The following is a 25,355-nucleotide window of genomic DNA, read 5'->3' as shown; positions in this document are numbered from 1 at the left end:
GCCTACCAGGCTCCCCTGTCCCTGGGATTCTCCAGGCAAGAACACTGGAGTGGGTTGCCATTTCCTTCTCCAATGCATGAAAGTGAAATTGAAGTCTCTCAGTCATGTCTGACTCTTAGCGACCCCATGGACTGAAGCCTACCAGGCTCCTTCGCCCATGGGATTTTCCAGGCAAGAGTACTGGAGTGGGGTGCCATTGCCTTCTCCAAATATGCCATACTGTTTACTAAATAAATGAAATTCAATAGATTAACCGGCCTACACACACACACACCCCCCCCAGCCCACCACATGTCACATTCATCTGTAAAATAATGCTTTGCTTATGACTTATTAAGGGTTTGTGCAGCAAAAGTCACTATGAACAGTAACTTTTTTTTTTGCTGCAAATACAACCATTTATTTTAATCGCAAAAGGAGTTCAGGCGATGTTTGGCCTTGTATAGTGTAATGTTAAAATGATACAGCCACCTCAGACATGGTCATCAAGAGTTTGGTGTCCGACAAAAATAAACTCTAAATGGTTTAAAGGCTTAAATATAAGACATGACACCATAAAATATCCTAGAAGAGAATATAGGCAAAATATTCTCTTACATAAATTGTATCAAGATTTTCTTAGGTCAGTCTCCCAAGACAATAGAAATAAAAGGAAAACCAAACAAATTGGACCTAATGAAATTTATAAACTTTGACACAGCAAAGAAATAAACAAAAACACAACTTACAGAATGGGAGAAAACATCACAAACAATAGGACCAACAAGCACTTAATTTCCAAAATACACAAACAGGTCATATAACTCTACAGCACAACAACAACAAAAAACCCAAGCAACCCATTCGAAGAATAGGTGGAGCAACTAAATAGATCTCTCTCCAAAGAAGACATACAGATGGTCAACAGGCACATGAAAAAATGCTTAACATTGCTAATCATTAGAGAAACACAAATCAAAACTACAGTGAGATACCACCTCACACCAGTCAGAATGGCCATCTTCAAAACACTTACAAATAACAAATACTGGAGAGGGTATGGAGAAAACAGAACCCTCCTTCACTGTTGGTGGGAATGTAAATTGGTGCAGCCACTATGGAAAACAGTATAGAGGTTCCTCAAAAAACCAAAAATAGAATTATCATATGATCCAACAATCCCACTCCTGGGCATATCTCCAGACAAAACTATAATTAAAAAAGATACACGCACCACTATGGGCACAGCAGCACTATTCACAATAGCCAAGACATGGAAACAACTTGTCCATCAACCAAAGAATGGATAAAGAATATGCAGTACATATATATACACAACGGAATAACACTCAATCACAAAAAATCCCCAAATCACACCATTTACAGCAACATGGATGCAATGAGAGATTATCATACTAAGTGAAGTCAGAAAGAGTAAGGCAAATAATATCAAATACTTATTCAAGTTAAAATATAACGATGAACTTATCTGTGAAACTGACTCACAGGCATAGAGAACAGACTCGTGGTTGACAAGAAGAGGGGTGGAGAAGGGATGGACTGTGAGGTTGGGATTAGCAAACGTAAACTATTAGATATAGAATGGATAAACAAGGTCTTACTGTTAGAGCACATAGCACTATATTCAACAGCCTGAGATAAACTATAATGGAGAAGAATGTGAATATATATGTATCTGAATCACTTTGCTGTACAGCAGAAATTAACACATTGTAAATCAACTGTGACTTTTTAAGAGTTTGGTATCTGGATTCAAGTGAATGTGTCTCAAATCCAAGTTTTGCCACTTCCTGGTCGAGTGACTTGGGTGGCCTGGGCCAGATGCTTCACCTCCCAACACCACCAATTCCTCATGTGTACAGTGGGGATGATAAAAGTCCCCACTTTTAAAAGCTCTGAGAGAATTACATGAGTTTAGGAAATATAGAGAGACTTACACACTGTAAATGTTCAACAAATAGTAGAAATTAACTAGTGAGAATGACCTTCTTTGAATAACTTAGTTAACGAGGGTGATGAATTACATTCATCATTATCCCAGTGATAAACATACCTAGAAGCAAAAAACCCTGAAGAAGTTGCATGATGACAACTTAAGTGTGGGTGTTGCAATTGCTCCAGCAACACAAGTAATTCCTCTTTAAAACTGGGCAGCATTTCAGAGCCGTATTAGCTATTCAGGACACTAGATCCTAGAGATGGTGAATAGCACATGGCAACTCAATTCTCATGACATGAACTAAAAATATGTAAGAAAGTATTTTACCTTTAGATCTGCAATAAGGCTCCCCTGGAGGACCAGAGAAAAACATATCTAGAATATTTGCCAGGATTAAAATACCACATATTAGTAATGAAGAATGTTTTAATTACTTGCATGCTTCAACCAGATCTGTTAAAAATTAACATTGCAAATTACTGCAGATCAACCCTTTGTTGGCTGCAAGACACTTGCCCAGGTCACTCTGTTTTATGTGATTTCTTGGTGTGAGCTAGATTTTGCCTTGATCATGGTTACACTTGCGTTCAGTAACAGAAGTATCTTCTCTGTGTGTGGAGCTGGGTAACATTGTATGAATCTGCAGAGTTTAGGGGTGCTGTGGTCTGGTTGACTCCATTTCTGGTTAGATTTTCAATAGCAAACAGCTGCTTTGTGCCCAAAAGATCAGGTAACCAGGCCCAAGAGACGCATAGCACAAGAAGCCCTTGGGCCAAAGGAAGCGGGTTCCAGGTGGCCTGGAGGAGTGAGCACTGGGAAGTAGCGTGCTTGTGAGTCAGCAGACCACGGGGCCTATGGTTTTAAAAAGGAGGCAGGAGGTCACCTCGGTTTAAGGTTCTTCTGTGAGCCCCATTTCCCCCTCCAGTCGTTCAGCAAAGGTGAGCAGCGCACACCACTGGAAGGGGAAAAGCAACGAGTACGCAGGAGCCGCGTGCTTAGAATCTTGCAAAGGGAGCACGTGTTTGTTACCTGGCAGCATTTTCCACCTTCTTGTTGAAAGATAAGGAATACCTGGACTGTACACTCCCAACCCACACAGAGCTTCTGAACCACAACCATCAGGGGAAGTTTTCAGACTTTGCATACGTATATTTGCGGTAAAGTATACATAACTGTTCTGCAGTTGTTGGTTCTGCTCATTTCCCCCCAGCTTACTAGTCCTTTTGGTGAAAGGGCTGACCCTAGAGCTTCTGGCTCTGCTGTTCTGCCTAACACCACGCCTCTGGAGTCTATACATACATAGTCTCTCTCTTTCTCTCTCTCTATATATATATGTATATAGACATAAACATATTTTTAATGAAAATTATATATATTTAAGCTCCAAAATCACTGCAGATGCTGATTGCAGCCATGAAATTAAAAGACGCTTACTCCTTGGAAGGAAAGTTATGACCAACCTAGATAGCATATTAAAAAGCAGAGACATTACTTTGCCAACAAAGGTCCGTCTAGTAAAGGCTATGGTTTTTCCCATGGTCATGTATGGATGTGAGAGTTGGACTGTGAAGAAAGCTGATCGCCGAGAAGAATTGATGCTTTTGAACTGTGGTGCTGGAGAAGACTCTTGAGAGTCCCTTGGACTGCAAGGAGATCCAACCAGTCCATTCTAAAAGAGATCAATCCTGGGTGTTCATTGGAAGGACTTATGCTAAAGCTGAAACTCCAATACTTTGGCCACCTCATGCGATGAGTTGACTCACTGGAAAAGAGTCTGATGCTAGGAAGGATTGGGGGTGGGAGGAGACGGGGACAACAGAGAATGAGATGGCTGGATGGCATCGCCGACTCGATGGACATGAGTTTGAGTGAACTCTGGGAGTTGGTGATGGACAGGGAGGCCTGGCGTGCTGTGATTCATGGGGTCGCAAAGAGTCAGACATGACTGAGCAACTGAACTGAACTGAAGGTGTAAAACACGATGACTTGATACACATATACAAAGTGAAATTACTACAGTCAAGCTAATTAACATTTCTCCTTGTTTTTTTGTGTGTGATGATAGCCCCAGAAATAAATCTAGATATTATTATTTAATATACAGCATGATGACCATGGTTAATAATATTGTATGGGTCTCCCACATTGCAGGCAGATGCTTTAACCTCTGAGCCACCAGGGAAGCCCTATGGAATACTGTCAGTATTTTTTACCTTTGGCTTCCAGTGTTCTTATTTTGAGCTAGGGATGGAAACTTCAGGTTTAAAGGAATACTTGGGATATCAGAGTCATAATCTCAGGTGAGGTCACCTGGTAAGTGCATTCAGCCAATCAACAAGCACTTATTGGGTTGCTGAAGGAAAGAGATTTCTGAATAAAGAAATCAGCACCGGGGTGGATTCATGTCAATGTATGGCAAAACCAACCAATATAATATTGTAAAATAATTAGCCTCCAATAAAAAATAAATAAATTAATTAATTAAATAAATCAGCAAAATAGGCATAGTCCCTGCTCCCACAGGATGTCAATGGTTTAACCATTCTGAGGAACAAACCATTTTGTCAAATGATTTTATCATGTAACAATAGAGTTTGAACAGTTCAGTTGCTCAGTCTTGTCTGACTCTTTGGGACCCCATGGACTGCAGCACAACAGGCCTCCCTGTCCATCACCAACTCCCGGAACTTACTCAAACTCATGCCCAACAGGTTGGTGATGCCATCCAACCATTTCATCCTCTGTCGTCCCCTTCTCCTCCTGCCTTCAATCTTTCCCAGCATCAGGGTCTTTTCCAACGAGTCAGCTCTTCACATCAGGTGGCCAAAGTACTGGAGTTTCAGCTTCAACATCCAATGAATATTCGGGACTGATTTCCTTTGGGATGGACTGGATCTCCTTGCAGTCCAAGGGACTCTCAAGAGTTTTCTTCAACACCACAGTTCAAAAGCATCACTTCCTCAGTGCTCAGCTTTCTTTATAGTCCAACTCTCACATCCATACATGACCACTGGAAAAACTATAACTTGGAGTATACAGACCTTTGTCAGCAAAGTAATGTCTCTGTTTTTTAATAACTGTCTAGGTTAGTCATAGCTTTTCTTCCAAGGAGCAAGCTTCTTTTAATTTCATGGCTGCAGTTACTGTCTGCAATGATTTTGGAGCCCAAGAAGATAAAGTCTGTCATTCTTTCCATTGTTTCCCTTTCTATTTGCCATGAAGTGATGGGACTGGATGCCATAATCTTAGTTTTCTGAATGTTGAGTTTTAAGCCAACTTTTCACTCTCTTCTTTCACTTTCATCAAGAGGCTTTTGAGTTCCTCTTCACTTTCTGCCATAAGGGTGGTGTCACCTGCATATCTGAGGTTATTGATATTTCTCCCGGCAATCTTGATTCAGCTTGTGCTTCATCTAGTTTGGCATTTCTCATGATGTACTCTGCATATAAGTTAAATAAGCAGGGTGACAATATACAGCCTTGATGTACTCCTTTCCCTATTTGGAACCAGCCTGTTGTTCCATGTACGGTTCTAACTGTTGCTTCTTGACCTGCATACAGGTTATTCAGGAGGCAGGTAAGGTGGTCTGGTATTCCCACATCTTGAAGAATTTTCCAGTTTGTTGTGATCCACACAGTCAAAGGCTTTGGCATAGTCAATAAAGCAGAAATAGATAGTTTTCTGGAACTTTCTTGCTTTTTCTATGATCCAACGGATGTTGGCAATTTAATCTCTGGTTCCTCTGCCTTTACTAAATCCAGCTTGAACATATGGAAGTTCACGGTTCACGTACTGTTGAAGCCTGACTTGGAGAATTTTAAGCATTACTTTTCTAGGGATGAATGCAGAGGAGTGCAATTGTGCAGTAGTTTAAACATTCTTTAGCATTGTCTTTCTTTAGGATTGGAATGAAATCTGACTTTTTCCAGTCAGATTACACAGTGGAAGTGATAAATCGATTCTGTGGCCACTGCTGAGTTTTCCAAATTTGCTGGCATATTGAGTGCAACACTTTCACAGCATCATCTTTTAGGATTTGAAATAGCTAAACTGGAGTTCCATCACCTCCACTAGCTTTGTTTGTAGTGATGCTTCCTAAGGCCCACTTGACTTTGCATTCCAGGATGTCTGGCTCTAGGTGAGTGATCACACCATTGTGGTTATCTGGGTCATGAAGGTCATTTTTGTATAGTTCTTCTGTGTATTCTTGGCACCTCTTCTTATCTTCTGCTTCTGTTAGGTCCATACCATTTATTGTGCCCATCTTTGCATGAAATGTCCCCTTGGTATCTCTAATTTTCTTAATGAGATCGCTAGTCTTTCCCATTCTATTGTTTTCCTCTATTTCTTTGCACTGATCACTGAGGAAGGTTTTCTTATCTCTCCTTGCTATTCTTTGGAACTCTGCATGCAAATGAATATATCTTTCCTTTTCTCCCTTGCCTTCTGCTTCTCTTTTCTCAACTATTTATAAGGCTTCCTCAGACAACCATTTTGCCTTTTTGCATTTCTTTTTCTTGGGGATGGTCTTGATCCCTGCCTCCTGTACAATGTCACGAACCTCTGTCCATAGTTCTTCAGGCACTCTATCAGATCTAATCCCTCGAATCGATTTATCACTTCCACTGTATAATCATAAGGGATTTGATTTAGGTCATACCTGAATGGTCTAGTAGTTTTCTCTACTTTCTTCAATTTAAGTCTGAATTTGGCAATAAGGAGTTCATGATATGAGCCACAGTCAGCTCCCGGTCCTGTTTTTGATAACTGTATAGAGCTTCTCCATCTTTGGCTGCAAAGAATATAATCAATCTGTTTTTGTATTGACCATCTGGTGATGTCCATGCGTAGAGTCTACTCTTGTGTTGTTGGAAGAGGGTGTTTGCTATGACCAAACATTTGCTGTTCTCTTGCCAGAACTCTATTAGCCTTTGACCTGCTTCGTTTTGTACTCCAAGGGCAAATTTGTCTGTTACTCCAGGTATCTCTTGATTTCCTCCTTTTGCATTCCAGTCCCCTATGATGAAAAGAACATCTTTTTTGAGTGTTAGTTCTAGAAGATCTTGTAGGTCTTCATAGAACCATTCAACTTTAGCCTCTTCAGCATTACTGGTTAGGGCATAGACTTGGATTACCATGATATTGAATGGTTTGCCTTGAAACGAACAGAGACCATTTTGTCATTTTTTGAGACTGCACCCAAGTACTGCATTGCGGACTCTTTTGTTGACTATGAGGGCTACTGCATTTGTTCCAAGGGATTCTTGCCCACAGTAGTAGATATAACGGTCATCGGAGTTAAATTTGACCATTCCAGTCCTGGAGAAGGAAATGGCAACCCACTCCAGTATTCTTGCCTGGAGAATCCCAGGGACAGAGAAGCCTGGTGGGCTGCCATCTACGGGGTTGCACAGAGTCAGACTCGACTGAAGCGACTTAGCAGCAGCATTCCAGTCCATTTTAGTTCACTGATTCCTAAAATGTCAGTGTTCACTCTTGCCATCTCCTGTTTGACCACGTCTAATTTACCTTGATTCATGGATCTAACATTCCAGGTTCCTATGCAATATTGCTCTTACAGCACCAGACTTTACTTCCATCACCAGTCACATCCACAACTGGGTGTTGTTTTTGCTTTGACTCTCTCTTCAATCTTTCATGGAGTTATTTCTCCACTCTTCTCTAGTAGCACATTGGGCACCTGCCAACATCAGGAGTTCATATTTCAGTTTCATACTTTTTGCCTTTTCATACTGCTCATGGGGTTCTCAAGGCAAGAATACTGGTTTGCCATTTCCTTCTCCAGTGTACCACGTTCAACATTCAAGGTGGTCCACTGGAGAGTTTGAACGACACTGTTTAAATATGTGCCCAGTCCAAACACACACTACTCTAGAAAAGGAAATTAGTCCGTTCTGGAAGAACTCCAGCAAATGTTCAGCTCCCTGGGGGTGGGGGTGGGGGTGCTAAAAAAAACACATAGGCCCTCTTTGTAATGAAGGGGGTGCACAGAAGAATGGGGAGTGAGTGCCTTTGGAAACTACAGAGGATGTTCATCTGCGCCCAGGATCGTGCAGTCGAGACTATAAACCAAGACCTTTTTCAATTCACGCAGGAAAAAAACCAACTCAAAAGACTAGGCAGAAAACAAAATATACCGAGACTCACATGACAGCACGGTCCAGGAAGTGAGCCTTGGCCTGGAGGCAAAGACTCCCTGACGGCTCTGAGGACCTCCCCTCTCTCTCTCCATTTCATGGCCCTATTGTGCTCAACTCACAACTGAAACCAGGAGCCCAAACATCATCAGAATTCGGGCTCTCCTCTGCGGTACGCCAGTTCATGGCAGCTCCAAAGCCCAGCGACAATCCCCCAAAGCTGTTTCCCTGCTGAACGTTCACGGGGAAAGTTGAGAAGAGGGCCCACTCTGGCCCAATGACCGCAGTCAGAAGGAGGGCAGTTTTTTGATTGGTCAGGTCTTGCTTGTGGAGGTCAGTCCTAAGGAAGGGCTGGGATTGGATTTCTTGTTTCGAAATGGGAGGGGGCGGGTGTCACCTTCCACAGCAAGAGATGATGGTAGTCAGCAGTGATAATTTCAGTAAGAACTGCTGGTGTCGGCTTCCCATGCCAGCTAACGGGGGTGGGGTGTGTGTGGGGGTGTTCTTAACTCTAGGGTGCATGGCTGTGTTGGGGGCCGGGAGTAGAATTCTGCAGGCTATTTTTTCTAACCTGTCTGTAAGGCTCAGTGACCTGGTAGGGATTTGGAAGGAATACACGGTAGAAGATGCCCCAACGTTGTGAGCAAACAAATTACATCTATGACACAGCAATACTGGATTTCTTACAATCAGCATATTACGTGATTTAGGACAATAAAACCTTCTCTTGAAAAGAATCCCTATGCCAACTCTACAGTTTGAGAAATAGGATAACCTAGGTAATTTGGTGCCAAAAGTAGTTAATTGGCCCTTTTGTAACTGCTACAGTTCTTAATGTGGCATCCCCTGCCACCTGTGACTGGAGCAGCACTAAGCAACTCCAGGATTTGAACAGGCCTGCTGGGCCCCTCTTCCTTCCTGCAGACTCTGGCAGCTTTGGCATGTCCTTTGGGTTCCATGACACATGGAACTCTTTGTCACATGGTGTGATCCTCCAACAGGCTTATGGATAACTGCTTACCCATTCCTTGGAGGCAGTGTTTTGGGGGAAGTACATTGTAGAAAACATAAACAAGAAAAATCCACTGTGCTCAGTATAGTTGGTATAAGAAAACTTACAACTATCTGCCATTCTTTTGAAGGACTTCATTAAAAATGTTTTGAAAGTCTGTGAGGCCTCTCAGTTCAGTTCAGTCGCTCAGTTGTGTCCGACTCTTTGCGACCCCATGAATCACAGCACGCTAGGCCTCCCTGTCCATCACCAACTCCCAGAGTTCACTCAAACTCATGTCCATCGAGTCGGTGATGCCATCCACCCATCTCATTCTCTGTCGTCCCCGTTCCAGTGAGTCAACTCGTCGCATGAGGTGGCCAAAGCTTTAGCATCAGTCCTTCCAATGAACACCCAGGATTGATCTCCTTTAGAATGGACTGGATGGATCTCCTTGCAGTCCAAGGGACTCTCAAGAGTCTTCTCCAGCACCACAGTTCAAAAGCATCAATTCTTCGGTGCTCAGCTTTCTTCACAGTCCAACTCTCACATCCATACATGACCACTGGAAAAACCATAGCCTTGACTAGACGGACCTGGGTGAGGCCTCTCAGTAACAAATAAAATAAAAATGCTTTACTGCACTTACCTGGTCTCTCAGTCACCTTCTTGTATGGACACACCATGTCACTGCTGGACTGTAACTCTGTAAAGGGCAGAGATACCTGTCCTTTAGCACCTGGAGTGTTAGATATGCTGCAGATACACAGAAAAGTTGAAAAGTGAAAGTATTAGTCACTTAGTCATGTCTGACTCATTGTGACCCCATGGACTGTATCCTGCCAGGCTCCTCTGTCCATGGAATTCTCCAGGCAAGAATACTGAAGTCGGTTACCATCCCCTTCTTCAGGGGATCTTCCCGACCCAGGGATCAAACCCAGGTCTTCCACATTGCAGGCAGATTCTTTACCATCTGAGCCACCAGGGAAGCCTTGGTCAGACAAGTTAACTTCAGCCTAAGTTAACTTTATGAAATGCAAAATAAAAGACTCATATTTCACTAAAAACAATCCCACCACCATCTTATATTAATGTTGCAATTTATATTTTATATATTAAATTATATATTAAAAGTACTCACTACATCTTACTGATGAGCATAATGCTCAGAACAAACCCTGAGGGGTGGATAAGCGGGTTAATGCGCTGGATACTCAGTCACTCAGTTGTGTCTGTTTGCAACCCCATGGACTGTGGCCTGCCATGCTTCTCTGTCCATGGGATTCTCCAGGCAAGAATACTGGAGTGAGTTGCCAATTCCTACTCCAAGGGATCTTCCCAACCCAGGGATTGAACCTGTGTCTCTTGTGTCTCCTGTATTGGCAGGCAGATTCTTTACCATTGTGTGACTTGAAAAGCCCACAGGTGGGTTAATGGAAAGGGCAAATATCTTCCTATTTCCCAAAGCAGGCAACTGAGGCCCTACAGAGGCTGTGGTTACTCGGTTAAGACCACACAAGATATTCATGGTTGCAGATCCTCTGGTATAAAGTTGAGCACTTTTTCCAAAATGTCCAGGCAAGATGCACCAGGGCCTCTTCATTCAGCACCCTTCTCCTAAATACTCTCAGACCAAATCTAACATGACTTTCCACAGCCATCTGTCCTTACAGAATAGGAATGCTGTCCTTTCTGTAGTTGGAATCAGAAAGTGGGTGAAGACACTGTCTTCTTTGCACGTCGGTTCCCGTGTGACGGTACAACTTGAATGTCTGCCACAGCAGTCCCTGTGGGCACCTGGACGTTGTTCAGAACATTCTTCATTGGAAGAGGCCTTCAGAGAACGGAAATTCTCCCCAGGAAGAAAACCAGTCTATGAGTTGAGAGTTATGCTTTATTCTTTAACTGCAAATGGTATCATTAGCTTAAATATTCTCATCAATCATCAGATTTTTAGCTGTTTCCCAGATTTCAATCTCTTTTTGGAGACCACAACTTTATCAACACTGAATATATTTAAGCACACTTGTTATAGACTCTGAGGTATTCCAGAAAGGTCAGTAGCAACAGCACCCTCTAAACAGAATACCCTGAGGAAGAAAACCCTCATAAGGAATGTGTAATAACAATATTAATAAAAATAATGGCTTGTAAGTGTGGTGAGTGGCACTTTATATACCTGGTCTAATTTAACCCTCCAAAGAATCCTGTGAGGTAAGATAAAGGTCTATTCATTTCAATATCAAACATTACCATGTGGTCACACAGGTATAACACCTTTATGTCATGAAGGGCAAAAACTCATTCCTAGAACATATACGGTGACTAGCAACCGCCTCCCCTGCAAAAGTGACCATCTCCTCAGAGGCTTGGGCTGTCGGGAAGTAGTTCAACTTGGTGTTTTTCACACAAGTGCAAGCCTATTAGCATTTTGCCATTCCCCTATCAGTGTGTGTTTCAACCTCTGTGAAGTCAATGCAGAACGTATGGAATGAAGATAAGTACATTTTTGGCTTCTGAGAAATTCAAGTAAGACATTTCCCATCTGAGGGAGTTTAGCTCTGTGGGTTTTAGAATGACGCCTACTGTCCATGTCTGAAGGAGGAGGACCCAAGGAACCGAATCTCAAACTTATCCTGGTTTCTGTTTTCTCCCTTCAGGATTTGTCCAAGGAGGTAGGAAATGAAGACTTAATCCAAGATTCAATTTTTTTTTTTTTGGCTGTGCCGCGTAGCACATGGGATCTTAATTCTCCAACCAGAGATTGAACCCATACCTCCTGCACTGAAAACTCAAGAGTCTTAACCACTGGACAGCCAGGGTGAAGTCCCCCAAGAATCTATTCTTAAGTAGTGACCTGGAGATCCAAATGTTGACATCAGGTATCTGTTATCTATTTTTACAATGTGTGTTTCCTGAAAACCACCTCAGTATATATAACCACCTCAGTACAGCCCCTCCTTCACACCGACAGGATCACAGACGGCAGCAGCCACGTGAGAACCACTGTAACCAGGAGGAAGACCACCAGCCCAGCCCAAACAAGACACCTGGGGTCACGACTCCCAGGACGTCTGCCGTGACCGCGGGCTTTAAACCACTCGACTGCCTCCTGGAGGTCAAACGGCTGAGCCTCATAGCCCAGCTCCTTCCTGGCTTTCTCCAGGCTAAAGTAATGTGTGACGCCGGTTTTGTAAACTTCGGTGCGGGTGAGGAAGGGCTGGAAGTTGTAGAGTCGCCCCAAGAGGAAGTGGGTCATCTCTGTCAGGAAAGCGAAGCAATAGATGAGGGTCAGGGGCACGCGGATGGACGGGAACTTGTAGCCCAGGCCCTCAACCAGAGGCCGGAGGAACTCAAAGTTGTTCACGGGCCTGCCGTCTGAGATGAAGTAGGGTTGCCCGGCGGCAATGTGGCCTTTGTCGGCGTTCAGGGCCTCTGAGGCCAGAATGTGAGCCTGCACCAAGTTGTCCACGTGGACAAATTCCACCAGACTCTTGGGGTCTCCGTACACAAACCTGAACAGGCCCTTCTCTATGTAGCTCACTATCCTGGGGAGGTGCCTCTGTTCTCCAGGCCCATAGATGCCAGCTGGCCTCAGGGCACAGGTACTCAAGACCCCACCGCCCCTCTCCAGGGCAGTACCATTGGCTGACAGCACCTTCTTCTCAGCAATAGATTTGGTCCGAGAGTAGTGATCAGGATGGAGGTGAAGAGGCAGGTAAGGCAGAGATTCGTCTCCATTTCTGATGACCTGCCCTCCAAAGATGACATTGAAAGTGCTCGTGTACACTAACCTCGGCACCCCTCTCCTCCTGCATGCCTGGAGGATGTTGTCTGTGCCCCCCACGTTGACTTCTTCAATCAGGCTTCGATTCAGTTGCTCGCGCCCAGACATACCATAAGACGCGATATGGAACACACAAGCCACATTGACACCCTGGAAAGCGTTTTCTATGTCAGAGAGACGGCGGATGTCTCCTAGTATAAACCAGATGCCTTCTGGAATGGTCTGAGCAGGGCGGCTGATGTCAAACAGAATCACATGGACTCCCTTCCGGTTCAGAGCACAGCCAAGGCTGCAAGAAGAAAGAGTGAAAGATCAAATTACTATTAAGCTATGCCTTGGAAAAGTATGGCTCAGATGGTGAAGCGTTTGCCTGCAGTGTGGGAGACCCGGGTTCGATCGCTGGGTTGGGAAGATCCCCTGGAGAAGGAAATGGCATCCCACTCCAGTACTCTTGCTGGAAAATTCCATGGACTGAGGAGCCTGGTAGGCTACAGTCCATGGGGTCGAAAAGAGTCGGACACGACTGAGTGATTTCACTTTCTTTCTTTGGAAAAGTATATAATTTTCCCAGTCTCTCTGGCTTATCCTGTGAGTTCCTCACTTTACACATTCATTGGTACAAGTCTTGCTTATGCAAATGTTCAGAAACAAGCATCTTCACATTTATTTAAATTACAATGAGAGAGGCTTTACCTTCAAAGATGGTGGTGTCCACATATTACATTCCCCCAGCCCGCCCCGTTCCAGGCATGCACGCATGCTAGGTCACTTCAGTCGTGCCTGACTCTTTGTGACCCCATGGAATGTAGCCCACCAGGCTCCTCTGTCCATGGGATTCTCCAGGCAAGAATATTGGAGTGGGTTGCCATGCCCTCCTCCACGGAATCTTCCTGACCCAGCGATGGAACCTGCATCTCCTGCAGCTCCCTGTATTGCAGGCGGATTCTTTACCACTGAGCCACCAGAAAACCTCTCCTCCCCCCGTTCCAGCACCCACCATCTATTCTTCAGAATATTTATGAATGATAATGTAACTGTGAAAGAATAGCTATTATTTTAAATTGTTTTTTTTGTGATATGACTATCTCCCCACCCTGATTCAATGGCTTTATAAAGAATTTTTCTTCAAGTGAAGTGTATCTATAGTTCTCAATTTCCTAATCTGAGCAGTGGGCAGCATGGTTCATTCCTGGTCTACACTGTACCAACAAGTAAAAGTCTACACTGCAATAATGTGGGTTGAAAACTATACTTTTCCCAGCAACTACCAGTAAAATACTTCCATGGATATATTTTACAGATGCACTGACCGGAAACCAAAATAGCCACCTCCTCCTGTAATGAGGACTGTTTCCTTCGGAGATTTGTGGGACTCCATATGTGGCAGTCAAAGATAACTGGACCTATGAAGAAAGTAGGATGCACCACTGTTACTAACCCAACTGCAGAAGCAATGGTCCCCTACTTGGTGTTAAGACACAAAAAGGCAGTGTGCTCCAGCAGAAAGAAAAGCTAAGACCTGGGTTCCCGTCATGGCTTTGGGACATTAGCTGACTCCCGCCCACCCCCCTCCTGTCCCTTCTTGGGCTGCACACCATTTCTTCCTGTGTGTCAGCAGGAACAGTAATAATCTGCTCTGACTGCCTGGCAAGGTCAGTGTGAAGGTTAAATAAGATAATGTAGCTGGGAGAGCTTTGAAAAACCGCAAAGCACTCTCCAAATAGAAAGCATTATTCTTAATCCGTGGAAAACGCTACAGGCTTTTTCAAAAGAAGTTGTTCGAATTTGGTAGGGAGGGTCATTTTCTGCACCGTTCCCCCCCCAAAAAAAATCAAGGACAGAACTCTGAAGCAAATTTCCAACATCTTTTGTTTAAGACAGCACACTGCAGCATAGTTTAATACTGGCTTTTATGTAAAAAAAAAAAAAACAACTAAAAAATAAAGCAGGGAAGGACAAAAAGGCCCTTTATGTAGTAAACCATATTCACCCACCCAGGAAACCTTCTAAGTACTGTGTGTGCTCAATGCCTATGGGAACCTTGCTTCTCCCTCCCTCCGCATCTATGCTAAAATTATAATTCTTATTTTCTCAAGGCTCCAAGACACCTTTCTTTCAAAAACAAGACAAAACAAGCAGAAAGTGGGCCACTCAACTCTTTCCACTTAAGAAGAAATGGAACAGGAGGCTCACAGGTCCTCAAATGCATTTAAACACACACACACACTTTCTCTCATTCAGTCAAGTAAATGGAGACAACTGAGAAGTGTGGTTAGTTAGGGAGACTGCAAGCAACCAAAGGTGCTACCATTTGGACAGGTTCATCCCTCTCAGCTGTTGCTGCATTAAAAATCGGAGCTAAAAATCAGCTCACAGGATTCTGGAGGCCGAATGGGAACGTGCATAAAAATTGCCTGATGTAGTGTAGGTGCTCCACGGACGTCACTTCTTGAATTTCCTTTTCTTCGAGGTCCAGAGTCTAGGCATTCGATTTTTCTCTTACATTCCCACACACCATGATTAGGTCTCTCAGAAGTACAGGATTACACAAAGCCTGTTATCCTCTGGATAACTCTACTAAGAAGCTTTGATCGCCAGTAAATCTAATCAGATCATTCGTGCGGAAATCAGTTGGTGTGACAGCTGAAGATAAGATTCAGCAAGTGACTGTCTCCGTGGCTTGAGGGTGAGAAAATTAGGAAAACTGAGCAAAATGATGTGAAGGATGGCTGGAGTCCCAAGGTCTGACTAAGCAGTTGCCGTTGTTGTGCTTACAAGAAAATCCATCACCAACAAACGCTCTGGCATCCTTTTAATATGCGACCTTATGTTTCTCTTATTTTCTGAGTGCAGGACGCTCCCATTCGGATTTGGAATAGCCAGCCATAAAACTTACTGCAGTCCATTCTATCACTTAATGTGATCACATGACTTTGTAATCACTGATGCTGCTTCCAGACACAGAAGGGGGTCAGTCACTGACACTTCAACCCACCCAGACTTCTTACCGTCACCACCATGATCTTGTGGCAACCTCCTCTGACTTCCTTTCACTCCTCTGTTGGTACTCTACTCTATGCCCCACCCCCCTGAACTTTCCCCTTTTCGTGATGATGCCAAGCTCATCTGTACCCTGAGGCCTACGCACACTCCTTGCTTCACCTCTGTGTGAACCACCGGCTGAGCCAGATCCCCGCCAGGCTGCATCTTTCGCAATATTTAGGTCTGCTCAAGTGCTTGACACAGAGGGTAGTTTCTGAAGAGCTCTCCCTTATCTGAACGCTGCTTTGTTTTCTCCGTGGCACATTTCATTACGTAAATGTATGTTTCCTTTCTGACTACTGGTCTCCTTCCAGCAGAACGTGGGTGCCATGAGAACCGAGGCCTTCAGCCTTTCTCACTGGCATGTCCCCACCAGAGCCTCGGACGCAGTGGATGCCCATCAGGTATTTGCAGAATTCATGGGTGATTTGGAACACAGTGAAATGCATCCAATTTAGTAAAACGATGATGGGCACAAATTATGCAGGGCCCGGCTGTGTCCAAGAGTCGTCGTCGTGTACGCCAATCAGTGCTGCCATTTTCACTTAACTTTGCTCCTAAAAGGAAAAGTTCTGGCACGAAAATGACATAAAGCAAAATGTGACAGAATTCATGCATTCTGGAGCGTCTGCTAGAGGAGACAGGCTTCTGCAAATTAAAGTAGAAGGCAAAACGGAGAAACCAAGATTCCTTCGGGGGAGCCTGCACTCTATTCTGCAGACAACGGAGTCTCTGCAGGTGTCCAGGACAGGTGTCCAGGACAGGTGTCCAGGATGGCAGGCTCACTTCAGTCCTTGTCAAAGATTAACCTTTACCTGGAGGAGGGAGAGACTGGAGGTTGGCAGGAGTCTAGGTGAGGGGTGATGAAGGGGCAGGACCAGTGTGCTCAGCTGAGATCACCATGAGGCAGGGGCAGCAGGTGAAGTCTAAGGACGGTGAAGCCATTAAGCAAAACAGCACTTACAGGTTTTAGAACTGTTCTGTATGGTTACAGGGTTTTCATTAAGAGGATGCCGGTGGGGGGGGGAAAGGTTATTTTTCTATCTCCACACAAATTCCCCGATAAGGAAATCAGAAAATGGACAAGTCTTCAAAGAGCCCAGCTAAGAATTTTCCAACAGAAATTCTTGGAAGGGACTTCCCTGGTGGTTCAGTGGTTCAGACTCTCTGCTGCCACTGCAGGTGGCCCAGGTTCGATCCCTGGTCAGGGAACTAGATCCCACACGCCGCAACTAAGAGTTTGCATGCTGCAACTAAAGATCCTGCAGTGAAAGTAAGTGAATAAATAAATATTTTTTAGGGAAGGAAAAAGAAAAAAGAAATTCTTCCAAATCTCTCACTGTCCTTTTTAAAAAAACTTTTTATTTTATATTGGAATATAGCTAGTTAACAACGCTGTGGCAGTTTCAAGTGCACAGCAAAGTCACTTAGCCATCCACAGACATGTACACGTTCTTCTCCAAACTCCCCTCCCATCCAGGCTGCCACATAACATTGAGCAGAGTTCTCTGTGCTATATAGTAGGTCCTTGTTGGTTATCCATTCTAAAGGAGATCAATCCTGGGTGTTCATTGGAAGGACTAATGCTAAAGCTGAAACTCCAATACTTTGGCCACCTCTATGCGAAGAGCTGACTCACTGGAAGAGAGTCTGATGCTAGGAGGGATTGGGGGTAGGAGGAGACGGGGACGACAGAGAATGAGATGGGTGGATGGCATCACCGACTCGATGGACATGAGTTTGAGTGAACTCCGGGAGTTGGTGATGGACAGGGAGGCCTGGCGTGCTGTGGTTCATGGGGTCGCAAAGAGTCGGACACGACTGAGTGACTGAATTGAACTGAACTGCTGGTTATCCATTTTAAATACAGCAGTGTGTATCAACTGCACATTCCCATCCAGTCATAAGGCTGCAGGCCAGTCCTGGTTCACGTGCACCTTAATCACACCAGGAATGTACAAATTCAAATTATTAATGCTTCCGAGTACCTGTCAGGCCCATTCACGCTACTCCTCATTACCTTCCAACTAATTCCAGAATTATCTGGGGCAAGAACTTGTGTAACTGACTTGAACTGGGGAGTCAGAGGAGTGGTAACGAGTAAGGAAAGATTAATAATTTAGCAAGACAAATGGCAATGAAAGAAGACTATCCACCCGGCTGGTGAAACCTTCATAGATGCCCAGCCTTTAGTGCTACCACCCAGAAACCACCTCCTCCTTTTCTGGCTGCCTGCATCAGCGAGCACAGAAAAATCGCAGCAAACACATTTCACAGGAAACCAAAAGAAATTCCCATGAACACTAAGCCACAAGGGGGAAAAGAGGGTCTGTGTGGTTTTCCTTCAAACGGCTGCCTGATTTTTTATATATCATGGTGGCTGCTTTACTAGTTTCCATCTGATTCCTTCCAGGGCTGGGCACTCAGACCACTGTTTATAATCTCAATTGCTTTAAGGCTCTTCCAAAATGTGGCTTTATTCAGTAATTGCGTCCCTCTGGGTTGGGGGGGAGGGTCACATTTAACTTGAGGAGTCATTTTAGCAGATACAGGTTATGGTTAAGTATACGATCCAAAAAATAAAAGGAATCTTAATTATAAACAAGAAAAAATGAAATTTAAAGTCCGCCTGACCCCTTGATAATACTAAGATAGAATGAGGGTAATAAAGTTGACAGCTCACAGGGAAGTCATGAGAAGAAACTCATAAAAATGACTAGGAGTACTTCAGATTTACAAAGACCTAATTAAATGCGAAGGATCAGTAATAAGAACCTCAGCTTATGCACACAGTTCCTTCATCCCCAAGGTTCAAGAGGATGATGCTACTGACCCTCTGGTATTAAAATGCAACATACAAATCTAGGCACTACTGGAATACGGCAAGCAGAACTGAAGACGGCTTTCATAAAGATAAAAATTTACTGTATTTACTTTAAAGGAAGATAAAAATATATCCAGGTAGTTTAACCCTATGATGGCATGTTTTAAATTACTGCCCAGGTATTGAACAGAGGCAAAAGTTAACTGTGTTTTTACTGTACTGAGACCAGGAAAGTGTATTGAGGCTAGAGGGTTTAGAAACGGTGCTGCTCAAATTCCACACATGATCTGAAAGTTATCTGCGTTTAATACAAAGCAGTCAGAGCCATAAGGATGAACAAGTAGTTTCAGACAATGAGAGTCACCCTGATACACGTAAAAGGGAAGTGAGGTGTAAAACCTAAAAGGCCAAACACATGTGCGAAGAAAATTAATGGCACAGCATTAAGTGGAAAGTTGACACAATCATAACAAACAGGGGTATTTGCACACAGTTTTGAGTTTTACTGGCAGTGGCAGGGAAGTTAATTCTATTACCTGATGTTCTTGTCCAGCTACCCACGCAAACTCCTTTTGCCTAGATATTTGTTGCACAAAAGATCCTTGCAGTCTTGCAGTTATTCCTGATGTTTATGATAAAAGTTAATCACAAAGTTTTATGATAGGCATTTTCCACCTGCTTCCCAAACTATCATATTAACTCCATGCAAACCTAAGCCATTTCTCTAAGAATGTCAGCAGGAACGAGGAGTATTTGACAGATCCTAGACCTGGTAAATCCAAACACAGTTTGTGCTCTGTAATCTTTCAAATGCCCTTTGCTGTCGTACCTGTAAGCACTACACTTGCACTTCCTCCCCTCGAGGTCAGCATGCCTGTCACTTAAAACATGTCAAAGGACTGTCATCTGTCATTCATTAATCACTTACTGTGTGCTGAGCACCCCACTAGACGTTCTCCACAAATCATTGATGCTACTACAAACCTCTGAGGCAAGTACTAATTGGTAAACCCCATTTACTACAGCCAGGTCAGTAGTTGGGACAGCAGGGGGCTGTACCTACTAGAACCCAGATACATCTGACTCTACAGCCTACATCTCACCCACATAAAGCACTCAGGGCTGTGCAGAGTCCCTGACCTGAAGCAGCCAAGTCTATGGTGACCTGAGTTCCGTGGGGGCTTTCACAGCTAACACATTCTACAATGTGAAAGGGGCCCCTCCAATTTCCAGAAGGGCAGGCAGAAGGTGCTCCATCCCCTCCCAAGAGGCAGAGGTAGTGGGGAGGCAGGGTTAAGCTTTTTAGGTTATAAATCAGAAAATCTGAGTCCTAGACTTGGTTCTCCCATCAATTCCCTGTGTGACCCTTGGGAAAGTCACTGAACCTCTTGGATCCTGTTTCTTCCTTGCTAAAATGAAAATAACAACTATGGCGGCATTTACTATTTATTATGGGCGAGGGGCTTAAGGTTTACCATTGAAGCCTCAGAACAATCTTTTGAGGTAATTATTATCCTCAGCTTTTCAGATATGAGAAAAAGACTCAGAGGTCAAGAACCTTGCCTACCCATATATATATATCCAAAGTAAAGGAAATCACTATCTTGAAAAGGTATCTGTGCCCCCATATTCACTGCAGCATTATTCAAAATTGTTGAGTCATGGAAAGAACCTAAGTGCCCATTGAAGGATGAATGGATAAGGAAAATGTGATGTATACACACACAAACACACACAGTGGAATACTATTCAGCCACTCAAAAAGGGAAGGAAATCCTCCATTAGTGACAGTACCAACTGACCTTGAGGGCATTATGCTAAGTGAAATAAGTCTCAGACAAATAATGGGGTGATCTCGATTATACAGAGACTCTAAAAGAGCTGATCTCATAGAAACAGAGAGTAGGACGGTGGTTACCAGGGGTTGGGGGATGCGGGAAATGAGATGCTGGTCAAAGGGTATAAGCTTCTAGTTACAAGACATAATTGAGTTCTGGGGATCAAATACAAAACATGGGGGCCATATGTAATATTACTTTATTACAGGCTTGAAAGCTGCTAGGAGAGTAGATCCTGCCCCCCCCTTTGGGACCCTGCAGCTCCCAAGGCCGAACTGCCCAGAGTGAGCCAGGGCACGCCTTGCTGGCCCAGATACCAACTCCACACAGATCTGATCTCAAGACCTCCACCTGGACGTGGCCATCTCCCCACGTGCCAGGAGAGTAGATCTTTCAAGTGTTCACCACACACAAAGAAAACTATCATAATTCTGTGAGGTGATGGAGAAGTTAACTGACCTCACTGTGCTTATCATTTCATAATATATATGCGTATCAGGTCATCAAGCTGTGCACCTTAAAATCACACAATGCCACACGTCATTTTTACCCTAGACAAGTTGAAAGGAAAAAAATCTAAAACAAAAAACTGGCCCACAAATTATGCAGGTGACAGAGGCTGAGGTGGAGCAAGGACCTGAAGATCAGAGTAGGAGGACCCACCTTGGTTGGGAACAACGCAGTGTCATTCACTTACTACCTTCATAATTTCTGTCACACCTGGTACCTCTGATACTTTGTTGCTGCTTGGTCGCTAAATGGTGGGTGACTCTTTGCGACCCCGTGGACTGTAGCCCGCCAAGCTCCTCTGTCCATGGGATTTTCCAGACAAGATTACTGGTGTGGGTTGCCATTTCCTACTCTGGGGGGCTCTTCCTGACCCAGGGATCGAACTCGTGTCTTCTGCATTAGCAGGCAGATTCTTTACCACTGCACCTCATGCGAAGAGTTGACTCACTGGGAAGGACTGGGGGCGGGAGGAGAAGGGGACGACCGAGAATGAGATGGCTGGATGGCATCACCGACTCGATGGACATGAGTTTGAGTGAACTCCGGGAGTTGGTGATGGACAGGGAGGCCTGGCGTGCTGTGATTCATGGGGTCGCAAAGAGTCGGACACGACTGAATGACTGAACTGAACTGAGCCACCAGAGAAGCCTTATCTCTGGTACTAGTACTTACTGTGTTTTATTTAAAACTCCGTATCTTTTAGCAATAAATACCTTCATTTTAAATGGGAACCTTACACGGTCACTTAAATGGAAAACCAGAATCATCTGTCATCAAGAGAAAGTAATCTTTCCCCCACAAAGTGCGATTATAATAATAATAAAGTGAATGGAGTCTTCCTTGACACAGATGCCTGTTGAAAGTTCTGAGCTTGGGGCCTGCCATCTTTTACAAAAAGAAGACGAAAACCAGAAGCTAGCCGGTGCTTGAGACCTTTGCAACGATCCTAGAAAGCGACGCTGAACCCCGCTGCTTGGAATCCGAGGGGAAGTGGGGTGGACTCAGGTCGGCCATCACTCACTACCTCGCCCCGTACCAGCGGCCACGGAGCTCTCCCACCTGGGCGGCCACGACACGCAGGTAGCGGCCGACAAGGTCGCCCTCCGCGGGACCCCGACGCGCGTGCGAGCCCAGGCGCCCCCGCCAGCCGCGCCCGGGTCCCGGCGGAGGGGCGACCCTCCCTACCCGGGCCCACTCACAGAGGTAGAAGACCACAGCGACGCCGGGATTGCTCGAGGTGGGGCGACTCAAACCCGCCCTCTGGCCACCGCCAGCCCCGCCCGGCGCCTGAGCCGTCGGACCAGCCTCTTGGCGCCACTTCCGGCCTCTCTAGGATGCTCGGAGGTCTCGGCATCTCTATGGTGTGCAGGTTTCTCCCACAAGCACTTGTTTGACTTCACGCATCTCCCCCGAGGTGCCCAAACCGTGTGTTCCAGCTTCGCGGGAGCCCTTTCAGGGCACATTGGCTATCAGTTCAGTTCAGTATCTCAGTCGTGTCCGACTGTTTGCGACCCCATGAATCACAACAAGCCAGGCCTCCCTGTCCATCACCAACTCGGGAGTCCACCCAAACTCATGTCCATCGAGTCGGTGATGCCATCCAGTCATCTCATCCTCTGTCGTCCCTGTCTCCTCCCACCCCCAGTCCTTCCCAGCATCAGAGTCTTTTCCAGTGAGTCAACTCGTCGCATGAGGTGGCCAAAGTATTGGAGTTTCAGCCTCAGCATCAGTCCTTCCAATGAACACCCAGGACTGATCTCCTTTAGAATGGACTGGTTGGATCTCCTTGCAGTCCAAGGGACTCTCAAGAGTCTTCTCCAGCACCACAGTTCAAAAGCATCAATTCTTCGGCGATCAGCTTTCTTCACAGTCCAACTCTCACATCCATACATGACCACGGGAAAAACCAGAGCCTTGACTAGACGGAACTCTGTTGGCAAAGTAATGTCTCTGCTTTTTAATATACTATCAAGGTTGGTCATAACTTTCCTTCCAAGGAGTAAGCATCTTTTAATTTCATAGCTGCAGTCACCATCTGCAGTGATTTTGGAGCCCAGAAAAATAAAGTCAGCCTCTGTTTCCACTGTTTCTCCATCTATTTGCCATGAAGTAATAGGACTGGATGCCATGATCTTAGTTTTCTGAATGTTGAACTTTAAGCCAACTTTTTCACTCTCCTCTTTCACTTTCATCAGGAGGCTTTTTAGTTCCTCTTCACTCTCTGCCATAAGGATGGTGTCATCTGCATATCTGAGGTTATTGATATTTCTCCCGGCAATCTTGATTCCAACTTGTGCTTCTTCCAGCCTAGTGTTTCTCATGATGTACTCTGCATATAAGTTAAATAAGCAGGGTGACAATGTACAGCCTTGACGTACTCCTTTTCCTATTTGGAACCAGTCTGTTGTTCCATGTCCACTTCTAACTGTTGCTTCCTGACCTGCATATAGGTTTCTCAAGAGGCAGGTCAGGTGGTCTATAGCCACCTCCAATTTAGACTTCCGTCTCCTTCTCTGTGTACCTCCAACGTTGAGCAGGACTTCCCTGTAGCTCAAACGGCAAAGAATCTGCCTGCAATGCAGGAGACCGGGATTCGATCCCTGGGTTGGGAAGTTCCTATGGAGCAGGAAGTGGCAATCCACTCCAGTACTCTTGCCTGGAGAATTCCATGGACAGAGAAGCCTGGCGGGCTACCGTCCATGGGATCGCAAAGTCGGACACGACTGAGTAACTAACGCACACACAATGTTCAGCCTAGGTAGTGCTTGATCAATAGGAGGAGCTCAGCTCAGTTATTGCTTGGATGGATGAATGGATGTGTGTTTATGTGGATGGATGGGTAGATGGGTAGATGGGTGGGTGATGGATGGATGAGGCTCTCTAGGCTCCTGAATATTCACTTCCCATGTATCTTTTAAAACCTGTCTCTGAGTTTCCATGTTTATGTATATTTTCCTGTGTCCTCAGTTTTCCCTATTTTTACAGTTCCACTTCTGATCAATGAGCAAGCAATGACGCGAAGACTAACCTTTGTTGCTGGCATATTGAGTGCAGCACTTTTAAAGTGTCATCTTTTAGGATTTGAAACAGCTCAACTGGAATTCCATCACTTCCACTATCTTTATTCCTAGTGATGCTTCCCAAGCCCCACTTGACTTCACACTTGAAGCACAAGCTGGAATCAAGATTGCTGGAAGAAGTATCAAAAACCTCAGATATGCAGATGACACCACCCTTATGACACAAAGTGAAGAGGAACTGAAGAGCCTCTTGATGAAAGTGAAAGAGGAGAGTGAAAAAGTTGGCTTGAAACTCAACATTCAAAAAACTAAGATTATGGCACCAGTCCCATCACTTCATGCAAATAGATGGGGAAACAATGGAAACAGTGACAGATTTTAGTTTCTTGGGCTCCAGAATCACTGCAGTGGTAACTGCAGCAATGAAATTTAAAGAATTTCTCCTTGGAAGAAAAGCTATGACCAACCTAGACAGCACATTAAAAAGCAGAGACATTACTTCGCCAACAAAGGTCCATCTAGTCAAAGCTATGATTTTTCCAGTAGTCATGTATGGATGTAAGAGTTGAACTGTAAAGAAAGTTGAGCGTCGAATAATTGATGCTTTTGAACTGTGGTGTTGGAGAAGACTCTTGAGAGTCCCTTGGACTGCAAGGAGATCCAATCAGTCAATCCTATAGGAAATCAGTCCTGAATTTTCACTGGAAGGACTGAAGCTGAAGCTGAAACTCCAATATTTTGGCCACCTGATGCAAAGAACTGATTCCTTGGAAAAGACCCTGATGCTGGAAAAGATTGAAGGCGGGAAGAGAAGAGGACAACAGAGGATGAAATGGTTGGATGGCATCACTGACTCAATGGACATAAGTTTGTCTGGGAGTTGGTTATGGACAGGGAGACCTGTCGTGCTGCAGTTCGTGGGGTTGGAAAGAGTCAGACATGACTGAGTGACTGAACTGAACTGAACCTTGTTGCTGAAGTAACCAAAGACATTTAAGCCATATAGAAAGGAACATTGACATCCTTTATTCAAAGGTGTCCTGGAGAGGCCCATCTTTTTCTCCTCATCACAAGTCTGGTTCCATGGAAACCTGCAGGCTCTGTGTACACACACACACACACACACGACTTGACCCCTAGCTGGAGAAGACTTCATTTTGATGGCTCAAAGGACAGGAGTTTTGACTTCATACACTGCTGTTGCCACATGAAGACTCCAATAAGTTCATATGATGTAAGTCATTTA

At 44.6% G+C, this 25,355-nt stretch overlaps 1 protein-coding gene across 2 annotated transcripts; it reads right to left on the bottom strand.

Moving 5' to 3' along the window:
• Positions 1-768: 768 nt before the first annotated feature.
• On the bottom strand, positions 769-22,375 carry SDR42E1 (short chain dehydrogenase/reductase family 42E, member 1). Of its 2 annotated transcripts, XR_016035957.1 has the most exons (5): positions 22,289-22,375; positions 14,186-14,278; positions 10,230-13,164; positions 9,738-9,794; positions 769-7,640 (listed from the first exon to the last, which is right to left on the bottom strand). XR_016035957.1 is itself a non-coding variant. In XM_055413060.2 (3 exons), the coding sequence occupies exons 2-3, from the start codon at positions 14,251-14,253 to the stop codon at positions 12,051-12,053; spliced, it is 1,182 nt and encodes a 393-aa protein (XP_055269035.1). In that variant the 5' UTR covers positions 14,254-14,278; positions 22,289-22,375; the 3' UTR covers positions 9,832-12,050. The 2 variants fall into 2 exon arrangements, 1 of the variants encoding a protein (XP_055269035.1); XM_055413060.2 differs by lacking the exons at positions 769-7,640; positions 9,738-9,794 and having other exon boundaries at positions 9,832-13,164.
• Between the last annotated feature and the right edge of the window lie 2,980 nt (positions 22,376-25,355).

This window comes from Moschus berezovskii, chromosome 22 (assembly GCF_049115385.1).
Source record: "Moschus berezovskii isolate FMDL1 chromosome 22, NW_MosBer_1.0, whole genome shotgun sequence".
Classification (NCBI taxonomy): Eukaryota; Metazoa; Chordata; class Mammalia; order Artiodactyla; family Moschidae; genus Moschus; species Moschus berezovskii.
Note: the sequence above shows the minus strand (reverse complement) of the source record. Positions and strands in the feature narration are given on the sequence as shown.